Below are 22,785 nucleotides of genomic sequence, written 5' to 3' on the forward strand. Positions count from 1 at the left end.
AGAGACAGATCAGAGAAACAGTTTCGCAAACAGTTGACTGAAGAGCAGAGAAGAAGCCCGAAGCATTCCAACAAGGTTCGAGCCAAAATTATGAATACTAATATGAGATTTGCGGTTTAGAACTGCTGCTCTGTTTGTAGAGGTGAGAATCTTGAAGAAAGGCTGTCTGAGGTCAGCTCTCCCGGCGCCATATGTCAGTTCATCTCGGGATAGGGAGATGAAAGTGGGTTGGGGGTTACGGTAATGAGTGGCAACCCCGAGGGAACCCCAGGATTGAGGTTTTTAGTAAGGGGAGTTTAGACTTAAGAACCTTCGTGGGTTTAACCACACGAGAGAGGGACCAGGGGTGGGGGTGAGGGTTGGGTTGGAGGGGGAGAGGGTGAGATATTTTTGGGTATGTATGTAGGAAGTGTCGGGTATGTTTTGGCTTTGATGAAGACATATAAATTTAGTCAGACTATTCTTATTTAGTCAGGATGATTCTGCTGCATGTGATCTTTATATATATATATATATATATATATATATATATATATATATATATATATATATATATATATATATATATATGAGAAAATAAAAATAATAGTTTTTTCTTAGACTCCTTTCATTTTCCTATGTGGAATAGTAATATAAAGGATATAAAATTTAGAATCTTGAAGGAATAGTCAATATATTTACATTGTAACCAATTACCATAGTAGATATAATATCCTGGAATCGCAAGAGATTTGAAAGACAGGGTTCAATGGTCAAGTATATGTCAATGTGATTGACATTCTTATGTTGAGTTCGTATATCAGTTATAAGAAACTGTTGTGAAGTTATTGAAACAAAGAGTTCAAAGAAATGAATGAGGTAGATGCTCCCTTATTCTCTTCTTCTTTGTTGCTACCCTCTTCTTTAGGGAAGCGCCTCTAGTGATGGAGAGAACACGAGCGGTCTCAGGGATAATAATAATAACCATACTAAGGGAAGTGGTTTATCGATGAAAGTAGCTATAATAGGAAATAATAATAATGATAATGTTATAATAATAATAATGGCGAAGAAATCCACAATGGTGTCAGTGTAAACATATATCAGAAATATATCTAATATATACTTACATTGACACCACTCAGGATTACTTCACCATTTTAGTAACCCGTGCTAATACGAGATTTTTATGAATAATAATCTAAATAATAATAATAATAATAATAATAGGGCAAGAGACCGTTCTTGAAGCATGTTTCAATTATGGTAAAGGTTTTGCCAGTGTCCAAACGTGGAAGAGCCCTGCAATATGTTAAATGAAAAAAAATGGCGAAACGTCTACCCTTCAGTAGTATCATTTTTTTTCCTGGCTTCGAGTGCAATTTTATATGAGTGAAAAGAACGAACCGAAATATGTCCTAAGCCAACCAAGAAAGTCACGGTATTAGAAAACAAATTTTTTTTTTTTTTTTTTTTTTTTTTTGCTCTATCACAGTCCTCTAATTCGACTGGGTGGGATTTATAGCCCGGAACCCCACACTATAAATCCCACCCAGTGGAATTAGAGGACTGTGATAGAGAGAGAGAAAAAAATAATAATAATACCATCCTAACTAAGAGGGGAACTGGAGGAACACAAAAGTGCCAAAAATTTTGCGGTTCTTTTTCCCCTCACTTAAACTTTTTTTTTTTTTTTTTTTTTTTTTTTGCATTTTTTTTTTTTTTTTTTTTTTTCTTCTCAGTCCATAGTCGTCGTGTTTCTAGGTGGAAAGGAGGAACAACAACAATACCTGGAAATTGCTGTGCAGTTGATAACTCATCACGAAGACGTTTGTGCTTGCTGCGTGCGTGTGTGTGTGTGTGTGTATGTTTATGTGTATGTGTGTGTTTTATGGTGAAAAACAGGTAAAAGGTCAGGTTTTTTATAGTAACTATGAATTTTAAATAAAAACTGTCTTAAATTTTGACTTTGCATCTGTTTGTGCACTGTATGTATTATAGAAGTATATTTGCACTCATATGTCCTAGTGTCAAATTATAATCCTCTATATGTAATCTATATAATAAATATATATATATATATGTATATATATATTTTATATATAGTATATATCTATATGTGTGTGTGTTATATATATATATATATATATATATATATATATATATATCTATCTATTATTTGTGTGTGGGTGTGGGTGTGTGTGTGTGTGTGTGTCGTGTGTCTGTGTATTGTTTGTGTTGAGGTAAGGCAAAACAGAGGAAGGCAACTGGTTTGAAGAAATGTTAAAGCCAACAAACTTTCGTCTAACCAAGTTAATACACTACTACATGATCAAGCAAGACTGAGAACAAGCCACAACACTACACTATACACACACACACACACACACACACACACACACACACACACATATATATATATATATATATATATATATATATATATATATATATATATTATATATATATATCTATATATATATTCATGTACTATAGTGTAGTGTGTGTGATATGCATATTCTCAATCTTGTTTGACCTGTAATAGTGTATTAACTTGGTTAGACGAAAGTTTGTTGGTTTTAATATTTCTTCAGTCAGTTCCCTTCCTTTCTCTGTTTTTCTTTACCTCAATGCTATAGGACTTGTAGAAGAACCTTATATTTGAAAAAGATTTATGTACAGCAGACATTTTTCTGAGCAGCCATTCCAGATTGATATGGAAGTCTTGCACAGTATATTATTCTCATTGGGTACTTTACGCAACATTATGGAATATAATTGACGATCATTCGTCTTATGATCGACCCAGTTTGGATTCATTTGAACGTCACATCTCATTTTATTTATTAATCATTTCCTTCACTCATTCATTCACTCATTTACCATAATATGATTTATTTACTCTTCATTATAGGCCTGAATGGCCTTCTTGAAGGCCCCAGTGCCTGGGTGTTTTGTCCCTAAATATCATACATCTATCCAGCCATCATTTTCCTCAATCTGTTTTACAGATATTAATTTGGGTAGTGCCCTCAGCACCCACCTAATCCGTCATTCTCCTGTGAAAAGGCTGGCCTCTGATTCTCTCACTTATTGTTTTAGGGATCACTGTGTCATCACTTTGGGTTGTAGATCATGGCACACTTTGTTTCTGACTGTGTTCTGACTGGTCTCGTTTTGAGGTGTCTTTTTTTCTATTCTAACGCTGTAAGATGATATATCAACATTAACTGTCATACGTATACTTTATATGATTATCTTATCTTCCTTGTAACTGAAAATGATACCGGGAAGTGTTAGGTTGTGATTTTAACTTAAAGATGTTATTCCACTAATGCGATATATGCATCTGATTTTTAATCAGATATTTCTTGATGTTATCCTTTCATAAGTAGCCACTTCCTTCCATATTAAAGCGGCTGTTGTGATTTTATAATCAAAGAATCGCCTAGATGTAACTCTATTCTTGTATGATTATTATTATTATTATTATTATTATTATTATTATTATTATTATTATTATTATTATTATTATTATTATTATGTGAAACGTGAGTGGCTGCATTTCGAATGCAAGAAAATCCGACGACCGCCTGGTTATTTCCCCCGGACATTAAGTCACTACAAGAAATAGGATGAAAGTATCGGGCGATTGCCATTACTTCAGAGTTATTTTGATCGTTTACGCATCCCAGGGGAAACTCTGTACACGTTTTTGTTTTCCAAAAACAGGATGCGATATCCACTCGGCCTCGTACTCGATCTTTTTGAAATCAGGCCTGACGGGAAAGGATGTGCTTTTGTATTCAAGACATTGACAGTTGTGTTGTTCAACGTTTTAGAAAGGCGGTGATGTCATGGTTAGGGCCATTGTTTTTGTCGCCGAATATTAGCAGCGAAATGCCAAACTATGTTAGAGAGACGACGCGTATATCAAGCTAAGCTCAGCACAGCTCTACGCAATCGTTCCTGTTGTAATTAAACTACCATAACTGCTCTAAGTGGAAAAGCCAACGGTTTTAGAATTTAAAAGAGGATTTAGAAATTAATTCAAGGACCTATTTTGAATTTCAGAGAGACGAGAATTTGAAGTAATTATTGAAGGGCTGGTTTTGAATTTCAGAAAGAATGTGAAATTATAATTTAAGGACTGATTTTGTATTTCAGAGAGACGATAATTTTTGTAACAATCATTCAAGGGCTGATTTTGAATTTCAGAGAGATTTTAAGATAATAATCCAAAGGGTGATTTAGAATTTCAGAGAGATTTTAAAATAATAATTCAAAGGGTGATTTTGAATTTCAGAGAGATTTTAAAATAATAATTCAAAGGGTGATTTTGAATTTCAGAGAGATTTTGAAATAATAATTCAAAGGCTGATATCGAATTTCAGAGAATTTAAAGTGGTAATTCAAGAACTGATTTACGAGAAACAACTCGAGCTCCTCTTTCTTGAACAAATTATAAAATCTACTTCTTTGGATCCAGCACATCTTCAGTCCCGCCACGTATATAGATAAGGATATGAAACCAAGAGGACAAAGCGGTGCCATTTAATGACGCCCTTGAGACTGAACACTCTTCCGTTAATGTCTTTGTTCCCAAAACTAGTCATCCTGAACCCTTGGCACCGAATTTATGATCCGCTCTAAGGACATCAAAAAACAATCCCCAAACCAGGGGGACCAGACCCCAGTGAATTGTCCAATGTGGTTCCATACCCCTTTGCTTAAGTCCACTTTCAAGACCTACTTGTTGACAATATAACTTGATATACGTAGTTTAATTATTAATACATACTTTAGGCATGAATAGCTAGGAATAGAACATGGAAGAAAATCAAAAGCATTCTTATATAGTTATTTATTTACGAAACGTGCCCATACATACATTGACACATTAAAATCAAATATATACAAATATTCAGAGATCAAATTCCATAGCCCCAGCATGTGGTTCTTATACCCCCAAGGGGTATGGATACCCCCTGTTAAGAACCCCTGCCCTAAAGCATAAAGCAACTGCGATGAAAAGAATGAGATTTATTAAGGATCACAGTACGTATAGGTCATGTTTCCATTTTTTAATATGGAATATAGGTAATAGTTCCTTTTGATATTTCTTGACGTTTTACCTGGTTGGTGAATGGTCAGCTCATATTTCTGTAGTCATCAGTTTAGGATTAGTAAGTATTTCAGTGTTTCATACTTGCAAAAATTGTTTAGGATTACAAGGTCCTTTAGACACGCAGAAAGAGAAGTGTTTGCCTACATGCTTTGAGGCATATACGCCCCTTTCAAATAAAAATCCATGGAATCAATTCGCGTTAGGGTTGATCGTGATACCGCACCAGAAATGACTGTGAGTGGAGTTTATAGCCTTCACAAAGTCCCTTTTGTAAGCAGCAGGCTTGGAATTCATCATCTGGGAACTGCTTCTTGGCAAATGTTGCCAGTCACTGGGATGAGTCTTTTACTGGGATGATTCTTTCCGTTGCGAGGGACGAAGGTGATATGTTAATGAGTTCGAAATGTTTCCTAAACTTAAACTTGGCTCCATCCTTAAAAGTTTTTCGCTCCTGGGTGCCAAAATACCCGCGACTAGACGTCTTGAAGGTTATTCATATCTATTTGTCTGCCTGAAATTGGATCGGATTTCCATGTTGAAAATTAATCTCTTTTCTTTTTTGTTATATACCTCAAATCTCTTTTCCTCACTATATATATATATATATATATATATATATATATATATTATATATATATATATATATATATTTAGAGAGAGAGAGAGAGAGAGAGAGAGAGAGAGAGAGAGAGAGAGAGAGAGAGACGCTCCCATATATACACTATATGTGTGTTTATGTATGTGTATGCATAGGTAATGTAAGCTTTAATTTTCTTCATTGAGTCTGCCATCGCCTGTTGTAATTTACGTTCTTTCAGTCCACCGGCTTAGAGAGAATTGAAGGGGTTATTCAAATACCTTAGAATTATTCTTCATAGGACCTTATTCCCACCGTAAATGAGCTCGGCCACTCGAACGTTCTTTTCTTATAAATTTCAATCCTTAGCCATTATTAATATTCTTCATCGATTCAGCGGACTGATATGAACGTTTCAAGTAATTCTTGTGAGAAAGACTTGCCAAGATTTTAATCGTTTCACAGACTAGATAAACACCACCGACTGATACTACTGTACTGACTTTGAAAGAGCTAGTGGTGGCATAAGTAGCACGTTAGAGCTGTTGCTAATCCCCTGAGTTTGGTGGTCCGTTCGTTTGGTGGTCCTGCTTCCTCCCCTCCCTTCCTGTGACGAAAGAACTTTCATTTGGTAGATGGCTCATTGTGTGTCCACTTCCCCTTGAATCAGTGAAGGATTACTAAGGTTTAAAGCAAGAAGAGTTGTCACTTGAGTCCGGGGGGTCTCACTAGCCAAGAGTTTACCTCAGGACGTTGTCGCTTCGAAGTCCGTAACAGACTTGTGGGTGAAGAGACAGTTTTAGCTCATTTCAAGTAAAAGTGCCTCTCCTTGCCTGGGCACATGATACATCTGACAGTTAACAGAATACTTATAATATGGTCGTTAACGTCCCGGCTTGCCGCTCACATGTAGCGAGTTCGCGTCTCTCCCAAAGACGATAAAAAAATAATTGGCTCTGTATCTCACGACCATTTACTGCTCTGGTGGGAGACTGAAACCAACATTTTTTAGAGGCTTGAATATCAAGTCAATGGCCCCGCCCCGGCTTTTTTCCATGTGAATAGGTTTTCATGTAATGAAATAATAATGAAAAATACCCTTAAATTTAGTAGTCTGTTTTTTTTAATTTCTGATAGGTCCTTGCTGGACGAGTCGGTTACATGCTCGACCACCGATATCATGGTCCGGGTGCGATTCGCCGCTCTGCCAACGCGGAATAAGAGGAATTTATCTCTAGTGATAGAAATTCATTTCTCGATGTGGTTCGGATCCCACAATAAGTTGTAGGTCCCGTTGCTAAGTAGCCAGCTGGTTCCCAGCCACTTAAAAAATATCGAATCCTTCGGCCAAGCTGTTAATCAGCTCAGTGGTCTGGTAAAACTAAGATATACTTTACTTTAAACTTATAATTCTTTGCCTGAACTACAGACTTCTGTACCGGACATTTTACCCATTTTCTTGAACTTTTGCTTCTGTAAATGAAATATTCATAATTTTTATAAACATGTAGTTCTTTTCCTACTTTTCCTAAAATAAGCATTTTTCCATAAATATGAAGTAAATGCTCCCTGATTTATTATTTGTCTCTCCCATATTCCATGTCACGACGCCAGACAACTTTGAAATAATTAGTATTGTCTCTCTCTCTCTCTCTCTCTCTCTCTCTCTTCTCTCTCTCTCTCTCTCTCTCTCAAAGAAAGTGTAGCTTTCCCACTAGATCAGTTGTAAAGCCCAAAAAAGGAACTTGTTCCCAGTGCATTGTGGTAAAATTGGACATTTGTACGAGGTTGACCAAGTCGAGCAGAATTAGGTTGTGTATGTTTTACGAAATCAATTAACGAACTAAAATTTACTGATTGTGTATTTCGTAATTATTTTTCAATTCATAATAATATTCCTGACCTGCAAATGTGAGTGTTTTAGCAGGCAGGTAGCAGCCTTATGGAATACCCCTATCTAAAAAAAATATAATAAATAAAAAAAGAACACCATAATGGAAGGAAATATATTAAGATACCTTTCGGTGAAACGATTCTGCATTCTTTCATATTTTCCTGTGTGTTACACCTATGGTCAGCATCCTTTCATACCTCACCACCAGCTGAGGTGGCTAGGTTCTACACCCTTTTATACCGTTTTATTTGTTTCGTCATGACAATGCTAGTCCAGAAAATAGGACATATAAAGATAGGTAAAAATGTTATTCCATAAGAATTAGACCTTTGGAATCAACAAAGCTGCTATAGTTCCCCTTCTGCGCAGTACAGGAAGTTTGTGACATTTTTGTTAGCGGTGGTCATGTTGCGTTCCGTAATTTCTTAATAGTGTTTTAGGCATTTTAATTGGGTGGAAACCAGTGAATCCTCAATCTGTCACAGTGATGTCGGGGTGACTGACCACATTCGGGAAAGGAAATGCCTTCGGTATAATGAGGATGAGGACCATTTCCCCGACTCGATGTCAATGGTATTTACTCCTGCTCTGTAGGATAGAGTAGTGAATAGAGCCGCTAGGTCGCTATGGTGTGTGACGTGCTCGCGCGCAAACGCTGATACGCTTCCTAGAATTGAAACTAGAAGTAGAGCGGAGGCGAGGATTTATATTTGTTGTTTTGAAGAGAGAGAGAGAGAGAGAGAGAGAGAGAGAGAGAGAGAGAGAGAGAGATTCTCTTTATATTGTATTACAAATCAGTCTTTAAAGTTCGCTGAGGTCCTTAATATTTTAATGTGTATACTTGATAATAATTTCCTCCTATTATTATTATTATTATTATTTTTATTATTAAATTTTACAGGTTTATATTCAGTCATTTCATCATAAGGTTTTTCCAAATGTGACAGGAAAATCGTTACTTATCAACTATTTATCTCGTGTTTTCGTAAATGTGGTCACCATCACCATTATTCGTATGTTCTTTTCATTCTTGTAACGGTGGCATCTTTGTAGTAATTGTAATTCATTATATTTCAATTTTACGGTGGTGTAGTGGTTAGTGTTGCAGATCTGGTGAATTAGTCCGTGGGTGCTGAAAATGAGGGATATAATTTAAGTGCTGGAAAAAAAATACGGATATCCGTGCCATGACGTCTTGGAAAGACCTCTTTAATTCTACTTTGGAAATATACTTACGCAATATATCATAGATATAAACTTGCAATTGTTTATTCATGTCATGTTTATTTTTTGTTTACCCATTCATTACCAAATACGTTCAAGTATCTTTCCTTTTTGGGCAGGTTTTCCTTGCCTCGTGTTTCGCTTTTGTTGTTTGTTTGTAGCGTACGTCAGTCACGTGTCACGTGTTGGCAGTTTACCCAGCCATTGCTTCCTGTTCAACATCCTTACGAAAGTTCTGGTGGCTGGTGGCTGCTGTCTGGGGCAGAGGAGGGAGGGGCCTGGCTTTATAGAAGGACTGTGTTTCCTCGGGGTGGGAGGGAAAAAGCTGTTGGAGGTGTCTGTTTCGCGGAAGTCTGAAGTGCGTGTTCCGGTGGAAATTCATCTCTCGACACGGTGGAAATTCACAATTTGCAACGCAGATTTGGGGCGGAACAGGTCATGTTCCTGTAATGCATCTACGGCCATCCAGGATGCGTCAAGGTTATGCTCTTTTATGCGATTATAACTTAGGGCCTATTTATGCACCGGCAAGAAATCTGTGTTCGAATCCCAGACGAGAACTTGGGAATAGATTGAGCCTCGCCGCCTCTCATAATACTTTTTGAGAACCGGAAGAGTAACACCTGGAGACCACTTCTCAGTAGGGGAGAAGGTGAATAGAATACCCCTCTTCCCTACCGTCAAAATTGGTGGCAAAATTAAATAATTTTCATCCTACCATACTTAGATTACATTAAGTACATTATCTGCATATCTTTTTTTAGTTCAGTGCCTCCTAATTTTGTGTTATTTGACGAAAAATTACGTAGTGTAAAACTGTCCTGTTGACTTAGCCCATGCTGTAAATTAAAATAATTAGTTATATAAAAATAAAACTAATTTTAAATAATATGTGGTATACCTATATCATGAAAGTTGTAATGTACTTTGTTGTTCTATGGTAGGAATAGCAATTTATCGAATTTTTTGTATCATGACAAAAATTATATTCGATTGGCTTATTGTGGGAAATTATATTTTGCATTAAGTATAGGATATTTTTATTTTGCAAAATGCCGTCCATAATCGGTACCTGCTTTTGTTACGTAATGATGGAAATGAAAAATTTTCAACTGTAAACTGACTGCAAAGTGAGTAACCTATATTATGAAAACTAACGCAGACCATTCAAAAAGGAATATAGTCTCACTTATCGCAGGGTCCTTCAGTGAGATATGACTGGATCCAAATAAAGTTTTATATATCAAGATGTATAATCTTCACATCAACTACAACCATATGCTGAAATTTTATTAGACTCTGTGACCTCTTCATTTCTTGTTAACTTCACACTCCTAATCTTTGTATGTGTGTGTGTGCGCGCGCGTGTTTTCCAATAAAACCCTTGAATCCAAAATGCAAAATGAAAGAAGACACTGTCCTTATCCGAGTTGGATTCGAACCCACGCATTCATTAGAAAAGGGAAATCGTTAATATTAGAATACTTTGCTGATCCCAAAAATATAGAAATCAGGTCATTAGGAGGGTATTGTGATTAAATTATATATATATATATATATATATATATATATATATATATATATATATATATATATATATGTGTGTGTGTGTGTGTGTGTGTGTGTGTGTGTGTGTGTGTGTGTGTGTGTGTGTGTGTGTGTGTGTGTGTGTATGTGTGTGTGTGTGTATGCAGAATTTTAATAAAGAAAAATCGTATTAAAAATCGTGAAGATTTGGTGAAGCTTAAGTAGATCTTTATTAGAGTAAAAACAATTAGGAAGCATATGAGGGCCATGGATGGTGCAGAGACGAAAACGCCCTAAATAACTCAATGTGACGTGTGAGAAAAGCCAGCTGTCCCTTTTAGAGGCACAGATACTCGAGGCAGTTATGTAAAACTTTAACCTAATGGAAACGATTTTTCCTTCGAATTGCTGCATTTCAATATATTTTTTCTATTTATTAATTTCTTTTTCTTTTTTGATAAGTGAGATATTTTCTCTGCATTTCCCTTTACCTCAACTTACTACTTCCCAATGACTACCGTATTTTTTGGAAGTTTGAATTTTAAGTTAGTAGCCTTTGTGGGCTCGTTCCATATGGTTAGGCTTCATCTTCTGAATAATGATGTAATAATAATGCTGACGACCCCAAATGTAAGGAGGACGGACACCGCTCCTGAAGTAGTCCACCCTCAGCTTCCTAGCCTAGAGGATGTCTGGCAGCTCCAGACGAAAGCTCGCTATAAGAAAACGAGAGAGAGAGAGAGAGAGAGAGAGAGAGAGAGAGAGAGAGAGAGAGAGAGAGAGAGAGAGACCACAAATGAGTTTGGTGACTATGATATCATAGTTTATCTGTATAAGCTGAAATATATACATCGATCTTGAACCTGTATTTGATAATGACCATAGTTGTACGGAAGAAGCCGCTATTCGAAAAATAAAGAAGAATCTCTACAGGTGTAACGCTGCTGAGGTAGCCATTACGTTTAACGAAGCATGCTTGAGAGAGGGTCTGCTTCCTAAGTATAATAATAATAATAATAATAATAATAATAATAATAATAATAATAATAATAATAATAATAATAATAATAATAATAATAATAATAATAATAGAAGTAGTCACGTTTTTAATGTTGGTGTGGTTCCTGTCAAGAAGTGAATGTCTTTGGCAATTCCCGTAGGAATGTCGGCATCCCGACGACAGTGCGGTTCCAAATGAGATTCTTAATTCACTCTGATATTTGCCAGTCTCACCGAGCTTCCGGTCAATGATAAGAGCACGCTTGAAACTTGAGGAAATCCTGAATGTGTATCCTATACTTGTTTTTATCCCTCAGAAGGGCACTGCGCCTCACCCTTAGGGGCTTGACGTAAATCCTTATGCAGGTCCGTGAAGGCAGAGGACAATTTTGCTTAAAGGTTAGGCCTCCTGGGGGCTGACCATCTTCTCCTCGAAAGGACTGATGCAACGCTGTGGTTTTAGACGTCAACGAAATACCCAGTATTGTTGTTAAATGACAAAGCATGGTTTGCATATTTCACATTGAACAAGATAGGGTTAATGGGAGTGCCCTCAGTGCACCTCATGCTGCACTGTAGGCATTACTTGAGGTTCTTTGCAGCTCGCCTTCGGTCCCTACCTACAACTCCTTTCGTTCCTTTTACTATACCTCCTTTCATATTCTCTTTCTTCCATCTTCTGGCGACTGATTCATAGTGCAACTGCTATGAGGTTTCTTCCTGTTCTACCTTTCAAACCTTTTACGGTCAATTTCAGTTTCGGCGCTAAATGACCTCGTAGGTCCTCGTGCTTGGCATTTGGCCTAAATTTTATATTCAGGAGACTCATATCGAAAAAAAAGTGCTTGAAAGGAAGTGCAAGGAAATTCCCGTATTTGCCTATAAGTTTTTTTTAGCCGCTCTTTTGTTAAATAAGAAGTATAATCATCCTCTACAAAATATTGTGGAGTAGAGATGATTATTTATGGAAAGAAATCTCATTATGTGAAATTCGTACCTTAGGTTAGAAACGCACCACACGCACGCACACCACAAATGTAATATATATATATATATATATATTATATATATATATTTATATATATATATATATATATATATATTATAAACTGACGAAGTAAGCAATAAACAATTATTTTAGCCTATATATATATATATATATATATATATATATTATAGTATATATATATATATTATAACTGACGAAGTAAGCAATAAACAATTATTTTAGCCAAATGAATTGTTTAACTGAATAAACACTAAATACACAATAGCTAAAGGAATCGGTAAATTGGATTTGCTGATGGTAAATAAATTGGTTCTGTAAGAAAATATTAAATTTACATTTAAATTAGTTTTGCAACCCATGCATATTGCGGGAGTAACAAAATGGCAGCAATAGACACGAAGTAGCACTCGCGGGAGGGAATTTTAATCATTATTATTAACCCAAATCTCAGTGGTCTATGCAGGGATTGTACAGGGTGGTCCGAAAGTCTCGTTACCCCTACCAAAAAGTACCAACAATAGAGGTACAAGTATTGCAGTCATACAAAATGCATATCCTGGATTCAGTTTGTTCTTGTTAACCCTAAATATTATTTTATTTTTCACGATTTTTTGTCCTGATATGGTTTAATTTTTTTTTTATATTTCAGATGTCTGAAAGCAAATAAACTGAATCCAGTACATCTTCTCTATTACTATATTACTTGTTCTTCTATTGTTCCAGTGTTCTTATTTCGTTCTGTTGTTCTTACAGTGAATAAAGTGAATCCAGGATATGTATTTTGTTATTGCAATACTTGTACCTCTATTGTTGGCACTTTTGGGTAGGGGTGACAAGATTTTCGGACCGTCCTGTACTACGTGGGAATATTATCCTTCACGTTACGCACAGATCTCCCAGATATTTTCCTTATTTTCCGTAATGTTCATCACAGTCCGAAGGGTTCATTTGATTCGCAATTAAACTGGATGTTTCTTTTCCAGATGGAAGATTTTATTTGGGCAACCTTACATTTCTCAATATGAGCTTTGCACGGAGATGCTACTCTTGTAAGCAAGCATTATTAGTCTTTTGTATCATTATTTGTCGTAAACAGGCGTATGTTATGATATATATATATATATATAATATATATTTAGATATATATATATACTATATATATATATAATGCAATTACCACCACTCAGTAGCTTGGTATGGTTGTGTTAGGTTGGATTATATATATATATATATATATATATATATATATATATATATATATATATATATATATATATATAGATTATGATCACATCACCGTGATTCATATACATGCATTAAGATACAAATGTCCTTCAATATCCATTTCGCTTTACCTCGGAGTTAATATATTTTCATATATGTTAACCGAAGGTGAATTTTATTAGTTGATAATAATTTCGTCCTCTCGTGTATTCGAACCAGCGGGCAGAGGAGAAATCAGGACTTCAGTGACATTCCAACTCGGCCACACACACATATATATATATTATATATATATATATATATATATATATATATATATATATGCGTGTTTTGTGTGTGACCGTATTTGTATTTAAACCATTTAACTGTAAGTAGATAAATTCATAACGTCGCTGTCTTTGCTCCGCTCGAAGGAAAAGAGTAAAAGGGCAACCATAATCTTTCTTAAACACAGCATAAGGCCACTAATGATGCCATTTGGTAGTAGTAAAGCAAAAGCGGTTCCATATCCACGTGGCAGAGAGCAGGAAAATTTATGTAAAACTCCAAATCCCAAGACATGATAAAAATTACACTCATTGTCGGGTATAGCTAATTTTCAGAAAGAGAAGTGAAAGGCTTCAGACGCCCTTGTCGATTAAGTACATAGGCCTGTACCGAAGGGGAGGGGGTGTCGACCCCCCCCCCCCTAAAAAAAAAAAAAAAATCTGGAAGTCCATATTTTCAAGTATTTCATCTTGTATATACCTATATATGCAATGACATTTATTCCAGTTTTGGGAAAACGACCCTCCCCATAAAAAAAAAACTTGGTACGGGCCGGGTATATATTAGTTTAACCAGACCACTAAACGGATTAACAGCTCTCCTAGTGCTGCCCCGAAGGATTAGATATTTTTACGTGGCTGGGAATCAATTGGTTACCTAGTAACGGGACCTACCGCTTATTGTGGAATTCGAACCACAGTATTTCGAGAAATTAATTTCTAATCACCAGAAATAAATTACTCTGATTCCACGTTGGCAGAGTGGGGAATCGAGCTAGGACTACCGAATCGGTAGGCGAGCACTTAACCCACTCATCTAACGAGGAACTCTTTGTGGATTAAATTCACGATAAACTAAAAAGGTAGAATTGTCTTACAGCCATGTTAAAGTTTTAGTTATCAGTGACGGGTATGTAAAGTTTTGTTCGTTTACCGCTTGAAGATTATACTTATAAAATATGTTTGAATGAATTATATTTATGATTCACAGCAGGTGTGTTTTCACGGATATACTTAGCATGGATGATTTTCCATTAACATCATCCAGCGATCACAGAAACTTTTTCATGAATGGGAAAACTAGATAAAGGCAATAAAATCTTATATTATCATTAATTGTATGGATGTATGTTACATATCATATGAATATATATATATATTATATATAGTATATATTATAGATATATATATAGTTTTATTTTTAATAACAGATGATCTTTTTGTTTTTTTTCTGCATTTCGCAATCCCTTCTGTTACTTCTTTCTAACGAACATTGTGTGCTTTGTAAGCTTGACTAAGTTCAAGTCAAAAGCTCCTGTGGGTTGTTCATACGAGTACTGTTCATCTCTACTGAACATAATAATAATATTGATTATAGTATATATATATATATATATATATATATATATATATATATATATATATATATATATATATATATATATATATATAGAGAGAGAGAGAGAGAGAGAGAGAGAGAGAGAGAGAGAGAGAGAGAAGGGGTTGGGTGGTAAGGGGGTTGGAGCGTGAACAGATGTAAATGTAGTCGGTACATAATCCCTTGACCATGAAGTGCCAGATGCCATCACTATAACCGCTGGGCAAACGTATGGAGATCACAACCTCTTCTCAAATTCATTCCCTAGAAAGGGAAGGGTCAGTCTGGGATCGTACGTCATATCTGTCTTATTTTACTTCAAGGCATTGAACTCTCTATTAAGAGTATACCTTACATTGATACGTAGATGTATATGTGTCTTTACTACTCATTCTGTCAGCTTTATGCTTCAAAGGTCGAGCACAGATGATGGCCAACCATTAGTAGATTTTGCCTCGATGAAATCTTGTTTTGGTGGTCGGAAAGAAGAGGGGTATGTGAAAGGTGAAAATTGTGATATATATATATATATATATATATATATATATATATATATAGATATATGCCACGAAGGAAAATAAACGACGGAGTATCCGCGAGACCTTTCGACGTTAAACGTCTGCTTAGTAAAGGACGTTTAACGCCGAAAGGTCTCGCGGTACTCCGTCGTTTATTTTCCTTCGTGGCATATATCTTTATTTATGGATTTTTCTTTATCACGTTCCTAACTTTCGTGATTCAGTTATACACACACACACACACACACACATATATATATTATATATATATATATATATATATATATATATATATATATATATATATATATATATATATAATTTATAGATATATAACTATATATTTATGTACATACTTTTATGTATATATATATACATATATTAATATATATATAGCATAATATATTATATAATATTATATATATATTATGTATATATATATATATATATATATATATATATTATATAGATAATATATATTTATATATATATAGAGAGAGAGAGAGAGACGAGAGACGAAGAGGAGAGAGAGAGAGAGAGAGAGAGAGAGAGAGAGAGAGAGAGATGCACTGTAAACTTTATTAGTCATTTTTCATATTTACCAATTATTTTCTTAATCTGCGCAGAGGGAGAGACTGAAGGAGAAAATGCGCGTTTTATAGAGTAAGCTTCACTTCGAGATTGTGGACCAATGCGTTATGTGCGCATGCGCGCCTCACTTACGAAATGAGCAGCCCAACACGAGATGATTGCAAGGCCCTACTGGCTTTTTTCGGTCGTATCAGGATGATTCCATGTGGCCAAATTGTCGAGTGTCTTTCTTAGAAGTGATGCAAGTCTGTATTCCGGAAACTAAGAAAGAACTCCCTTGAAAACAGAAAGAGGCTTCCTCTCTCGTCTTGTATAGCTTCTGTTTCATATTACTGAGTGAATGAGCTGCTGGGAAAAGTGTTAGGATAATTCAGTTGGACATTACTGCAAAATACGTTTTAGCACCTAGACGTCTGCTCTCTTTGGGGTTGTGTATGTTGAGGGGGCTGTCTTGTGGTTGGGGGGGTGTGTGTGTGGCGTTGTTGTTACTTGGTCAATTGCACACATTGTATACCATCTCCCGTCATCGGTATATTTGTGGACCACGACTTTCTGTCCCTGGGATAACCGCCCCCCCCCCCCCCCCCCCCCCCTCGGCGTTGTATATAATTGTTTCCCTTCTGTTTCCTTTGCCAGAGCTCATCCAGTTAGACTTTGAACATTTTTTGAGAATTTATGTGAAAACTTTTCTATTGGGGAATAATTTTAGTCATTGATCTTGTTGCCATCGCAGGAATAATGATATTTTCTTATTTTCGTCTTCATGGTCATTTTAGACATTACGTTATGCAATTTTTTAAAGAAATGTGGTGTCTTAGACAAATCAGGTCCGTCAGTATTGCACACAGAGTTTTTTCATTTTGTCTTTTTGTGATTTAGGCACTTACTTGTATTGTTTTGCATTTTCCAATAGTGCACATTTCCTTTGATTTATAGAAAGAACCTCGACTTTACCGAGGGTGATGCATAACCCGTTGCTTCAATTACTATGATGATTTTAATTTTAAAGACGTCGTCTGTACAACTGTGGTCTCTCCACAGTGCCTAATTAGTTCTTATTGTTTGTTCTTTTTCCCTGCTCAGGTTTCCCCCAAAGTAAATCAAATTATGTTTAGGTAACAGAAGGAATCTTCAAAAGGTCTTTGCAAGTTTCTGAAAATTAGTAAATCTTTTTATATTGCCTAAGCATTGCTGTCGCTTTTTTTTTTTTTACAGTAACAGTGATCTGTGTAGGTATTCTTCTATATATGGTTGCGCGTGTATTAGTTGTCAATACTTTTTCCCCCGAAAAGATGATTACTTTAAAAGAAAGCAGCGCTTCATTCGCTCAATTTGTATTTGAAGCTAATCAACATAAAAATTACCAACTGCAGTAATAGCAACCATTACTACCAGGACAATGCTCTGTCAGGAAGTGCCAGTAAGCTGGGACATAAAATCACCGTGTAGCGGAGAACTATGGATCCCTTGGTGGGAGGAAATGTTCTCCAAATAGCACAAGAGCAGTCTCTTTCGTGGGTCGTCTCAATAACCCCTTTTGCCTATGCAGAGGGTACGGGAAATATAACAGCATATTTGTGACTGGGCAGTGTAGATATATCACCTGGGGCTTGGGATTTGCTTCCCCGTAACCTGTATTCAAGTTGTAAAATGCTGGATGAAAGAAAAAAAATCTGAATAGGGTTAAGACGTTTCATATTCTAGCAAAAGAAACTGTCCCCAGTTTTTCTATCTTTTATGTCCGGAGAGTTTTGGATCAGAACGAAGACATGTTAAATTCATTGGTGCTCCTTCCCAGTAAGTGGATTGACTGGTTTATTTGTTCATTCATTTCAACTTATGACTAAGCAGCCTTCTCAGTTTCTTGAGGCGTAGACTCGTGTAATGAGATATCAAGGTTGGAGCTTCCGCGTTACACCTACTGTTTTGTTATCGCTGCAAAGATTGTTGCTTTTTCACACTATTATTTGTTACCACTTTTAAGGAGGTTATATATTGCCTTGTTATCTCATATCCGTTAACAGCGTCAGTTATCAGATTTTATATTTTCAAAAAATATCTAAATTTCGTGGAGCAGCCGTGTAGGCTGTGATATGGAGTAAAGTATAGTTCTGGATCCCAAACTTTATATAGCTTTGAATATTGTCACTGTTGTTGGTGTGTCATTAAAACATTGAGCAGTTTCCTGCCTTTTGTGGAAGACGTGAAAGCTGTAATTATCGGATAATTATGCAGATAACATCTTGTACTCCTGAGAGAAAACATATATGCATGAGTAATTTGACGGAGGTTTGCTATCTCTGACTGCTGCTTCTAGTTACTGTTATCGTTATTGATGAGGGAGGTTTCTTTGGCTTGAGTTCATTGTTTATATGTGGAAAAGTGGTCTCTGGACCAACTGGAATAATTTTTTGAGAGATAGATAAAGGTAAACTGTTAGTAACCAAGTATGAAGGTGAGTTTTGCCAGTAGCATATAATTCTATCATGTCGTAAACTCCCGCTCTGTGGCTGACACATCTCTGATTCATGGAGTCTCACTCCGTCTTCTAATGGTTTTCTGAGCAACTTTTACGATCACATTTTTCCCACTTGCTAATTGTAACGCTCGTTTGAAATCAGCTGTATTTCAGTGTCTTTTTAAATTCTACACTTGATTCAATGAAATTTTTTGGGCGCCTTGATTCGTGTGATTTTCTCCATAAGGGACTTTTTTTTTGTAGATCAACTTCTTCACATCTGCTTTTTAGGTGGTTATTACAATAGGCTTTATTCCAATGGAGTTTCTTTATTTTAGTGTCTATGTCAGGGGTTCTTAACAGGGAGTATCCATACCCGGAACCACATGCTGGGGGTATGGGACTTGGTGTCTAGATATTTGTATATATTTAAATTTAATGTGTCAATGTGTACATGGTTACATTTTATAAATAATTAACTATATAAAACTATATTCTTGTATGTTCTATTCCTAGCTATTCATACATAAAGTATGTTTTAAACAAAATGTATTAAGTTATATTGTCAACAAATAATACGTAAGTGTTCATAAGCAAAGGGGGTATGGAACCATATTGGGCAATTCATTGGGGGTCTGGAGGCATCAGAAGGTCTATGTGAACGTCTATTGAATCATAAGCCATAATGACATCACTTTTATTTCTATGGATTTTGTTAGATCTTTTCATTTCAACAACTATTTAGATCCACTTTATTTCTTTGAGAGTATGGAACAAACTTATCGCTATGAATTGTATTTTGAATTACATAAGCTAATACTAGTTGATATTGAAGATCAGAAGCGAGCAATTGTAATTCTGGTAGCATTACGTAATGAGGGTAATAAACGTGTTGTGGTGGCGGCCATGATACCGAGTGTACAATAGTCTGCGCAATATTCAGCCTTGCAAGTCCTTTTCATGCAATAATTTGAATGTGAGCGTAATATAGCATTGCAACTGTACCTACCTATGTCGTTATTTCGTAAAGACTAAAGATTGGGAAAATCTTTCTGAAAATCCGGATTTAAATACTCAAAAGCCAGTTGGAATTAAAAATTTTCCAAGTTGTGCTTGTGTGTGTGTATATATATATCTATATATATATATATATATATATATATATATATATATATATATAAATATATATATATATATATATATATATATATATATATAAAATTTGAGAAATAATCTTTTTGATAACTATATTAGTGTTACGCAAGTTATTATAGAATCATTCAGTCAAATCAGTAAGGTAAAGTCACCAGCAGAAATAATATTAGCAGTGTTAGAAACGTGTTGTTTTGTATGGCTTCAGATTTGTGGGAAAAAAAAAGACTGTATAATAGGGCATTTTCAGTGTAGATTAATTATTTAAACCGTTGTTGTTAATAAATATCCAAGGTTTCGTATTTTATCTCCAGGAAGTGTTATATCATAAAGCCTTATTCCTTTCTTGAAATAAGAAACACGAATTTATGGTATGTAGAAATAACTCGAATAGGTGTTAGATGTATAGCTCAAGACATTTTAGTAAGAAATTCCAGCTTATGGCACAATTTTGTTTCAACAAAATGTTAATTTATAGTTTTTATTTTATTATTTTTTTGAGTCACGTAAGATAGAGTAAATCTCATTGAAATTAGAAGCCCCACCCATCTATCTAAATTCATTTGCTGAAGGTTTCAAAGGCATTTAGATGTCAGCCGTGTTTTTTATGGAATTGAGTTAATTACTTAAATCAACCTTCGTAGTGGTAGGAACATTTGCATTATTGCCTTGTGACTGAACCACGGTGCAATCATCGCAGTTTCTGGAAAATGACATTCCTAGTCTTTAAAATGACTGAGGTAGTTGGAAACGAGGACATCAAGTATGTAGTGAAATATTGAATATGAAGAAATCTCATTTTCATAAGGAGTAATAAAGTGGAAGAAATGAGACAGTTAGTTGCAGGAGAGAGAGAGAGAGAGAGTAGGGAAGCAGGCTGCCTTTCTTTTAATATCTGGTTTCAATTTCACGTCAGGTTTCAAAGGCCATCTGTGAGGGGGCCGAAGGGCTAGGTGGGTTTTGTTGGGTTGTCACTGTGTATCTCATATTTCAAATGTGATTCAGGTCCTGTGGAGTGATTACGCTGCGTTGCCACGTGTACCATTTTCCCCATCGTTTTAACTCCCCTTTCCAACCCCCTGTGTGAGAAGTGTGGCAACAGCGGCACACCACTTGCCTCAGCGTATATAAACTCATCTACCTCTCTCTCCGGTGCCAGTTTAAAAGGCGCTCTTCCGATACGTTGACACTCCATAATGTCTCAGTATCGACATCTTTTCTCTTCCACCACGTGTCTTTGTTTATAAACAAGTGCCCTTTGTGCTTAATGAGTATTTCTGGTTTTGTTTGTTTAGGGCTGAAACAGAAAGAAAAACAAACCCTAACCATGGATTAGGTTGAAGAAAACGTTTTCATCTGAAGTGTACAAGATCCCAACACTAGCGATGGTGGCCTTCAGTTGACGTGAAGATTTCACTCGCCGGCAATCCTTTGAATTGATAGCAGAAAACAAAGAAGTGTTCGAAGATTTCTGTCGCTTTCTGTGCGCGCGTGTGCGAGTGTGAAATACCCCTCTGGCCTCCGTCGTAAGACGAGAGAAAGGGAGAGCGAGGGGAAGGAAGTAGTAGCTCGTGCCCACGCAGGCAGGGAGTGAGTCTGTCAGTGTGTATATAATAGGAGACAACGTTACCGTGTCTCCCCTCCCCTCCCCTGGGCCTGCCTCTTCTTCTTGGCCGATAGAGAGAGAGAAAGAGAAAGTTCATGCGACTCTTCTCTTGTGAATTTTGTGGTTGGAAAGTCTGAGACGGTGTTTTAATTGCGAAAGTTGGAACCATTGAATAAATCAGTAACTATAAGAGGAGGTTGTCTCGTAAGAGTATATAAGGGATAGCAGTAATTCGTGGCATTGAAGACAATCCCAAATATTACATTTGCGTGTTCGAGGACAAAACTGGAAATCGTCCCTTAAAAGTATTTGCAGAATAGTACCAATTCGAGGTGAGACAGTCTCCAATATCACATTCCTGCGTCGAAAGAAAAGTCTGGAAATCGTCGTTGCTTGAAAGAAATAAGGAAGAGAACATTTCCGTTCGCTTCCCAATTACCCGTAATCCTGCCGCTTCCGAATCTCTCCTCATTTTTCGCCATGTCTACCAAATGCACAGTCGCTCGGAGGAAAGGCCGACAGTTGCGGCAGCGGCAGATACCCATCTCTGCCCCGCCGCTGTCCTCCTCGAAGTCCGTCTGCTCCGGCAGCGCTGGGGAGACGACCTCGTCGTCGTCGTCGTCTTCGTCATCAGCATCGTCGACGTGTTCCTCTTCGTCTGTTGCATCAAGCATCAGCGGGTCGTCGGGCGTCCAAGAGATCACGCCTCCCAGACAGCGCCGTCGACGACCACATCGCATCAGTAAGGATTATAATCATTTCTTCTTTTATTGTATTGGTTTTAGCAGTGATTTTCTGTCTGTAGATTTGCTTAGAAATTTCACGTAAGTGATCTCTTCTTTCTACATCTCCCGTTACCTTCCGTTTTGCTAAATTCTAATGAACGCCGTATTAGTTTGAATTTCAAGTCAGTGGCCCATGTGGGCTTTTTTCCACATGAATAAATGGGTCCATCTTTTGAATATAATAAATAATAATGAAAAAGCCACACAGTCAGCCTGCATAATTACGGTTTGTGGAACACCAAGGTTAGTACACTGAATGGGTCATGCATCAGAGAACTCACGGGGGGATGGGAGCAGTGTGGTTCGAAGGTAAACACGCCTTTTAAAACTGTCTTGAAATGCCAAGCAGCAGAATAAACACACTCTTAGTATCTTGAAAAGCCCATTAGATATGATAGAGGGATGGGAGGCAGTGATATACTTGAGTGGCCGTGAGGTTTTTTGAAAATACTCAGTGTGTCTTCGCCTTT

The 22,785-nt window shown here is 36.4% G+C and overlaps 1 protein-coding gene across 6 annotated transcripts in view; it reads left to right on the top strand.

Moving 5' to 3' along the window:
• The window catches only part of LOC135207335 (uncharacterized), a 152,478-nt gene that overhangs the window by 87,499 nt on the left and 42,194 nt on the right, over positions 1 to 22,785 (top strand). For 2 of the 6 annotated variants that reach the window (XM_064239036.1, XM_064239035.1), the window contains exon 2: positions 21,220 to 22,272. The exons of 3 other annotated variants lie outside the window; for them this stretch is intronic. In XM_064239036.1, the coding sequence (XP_064095106.1) occupies positions 22,011 to 22,272 (262 nt within the window). In that variant the 5' untranslated portion in view covers positions 21,220 to 22,010. Of the gene's footprint in view, positions 1 to 21,065; positions 22,273 to 22,785 lie in introns of those variants that run through there. One more of the 6 variants, XM_064239034.1, reaches the window with a different exon arrangement.

This window comes from Macrobrachium nipponense, chromosome 32 (assembly GCF_015104395.2).
Source record: "Macrobrachium nipponense isolate FS-2020 chromosome 32, ASM1510439v2, whole genome shotgun sequence".
In the NCBI taxonomy this organism is placed as follows: domain Eukaryota; kingdom Metazoa; phylum Arthropoda; class Malacostraca; order Decapoda; family Palaemonidae; genus Macrobrachium; species Macrobrachium nipponense.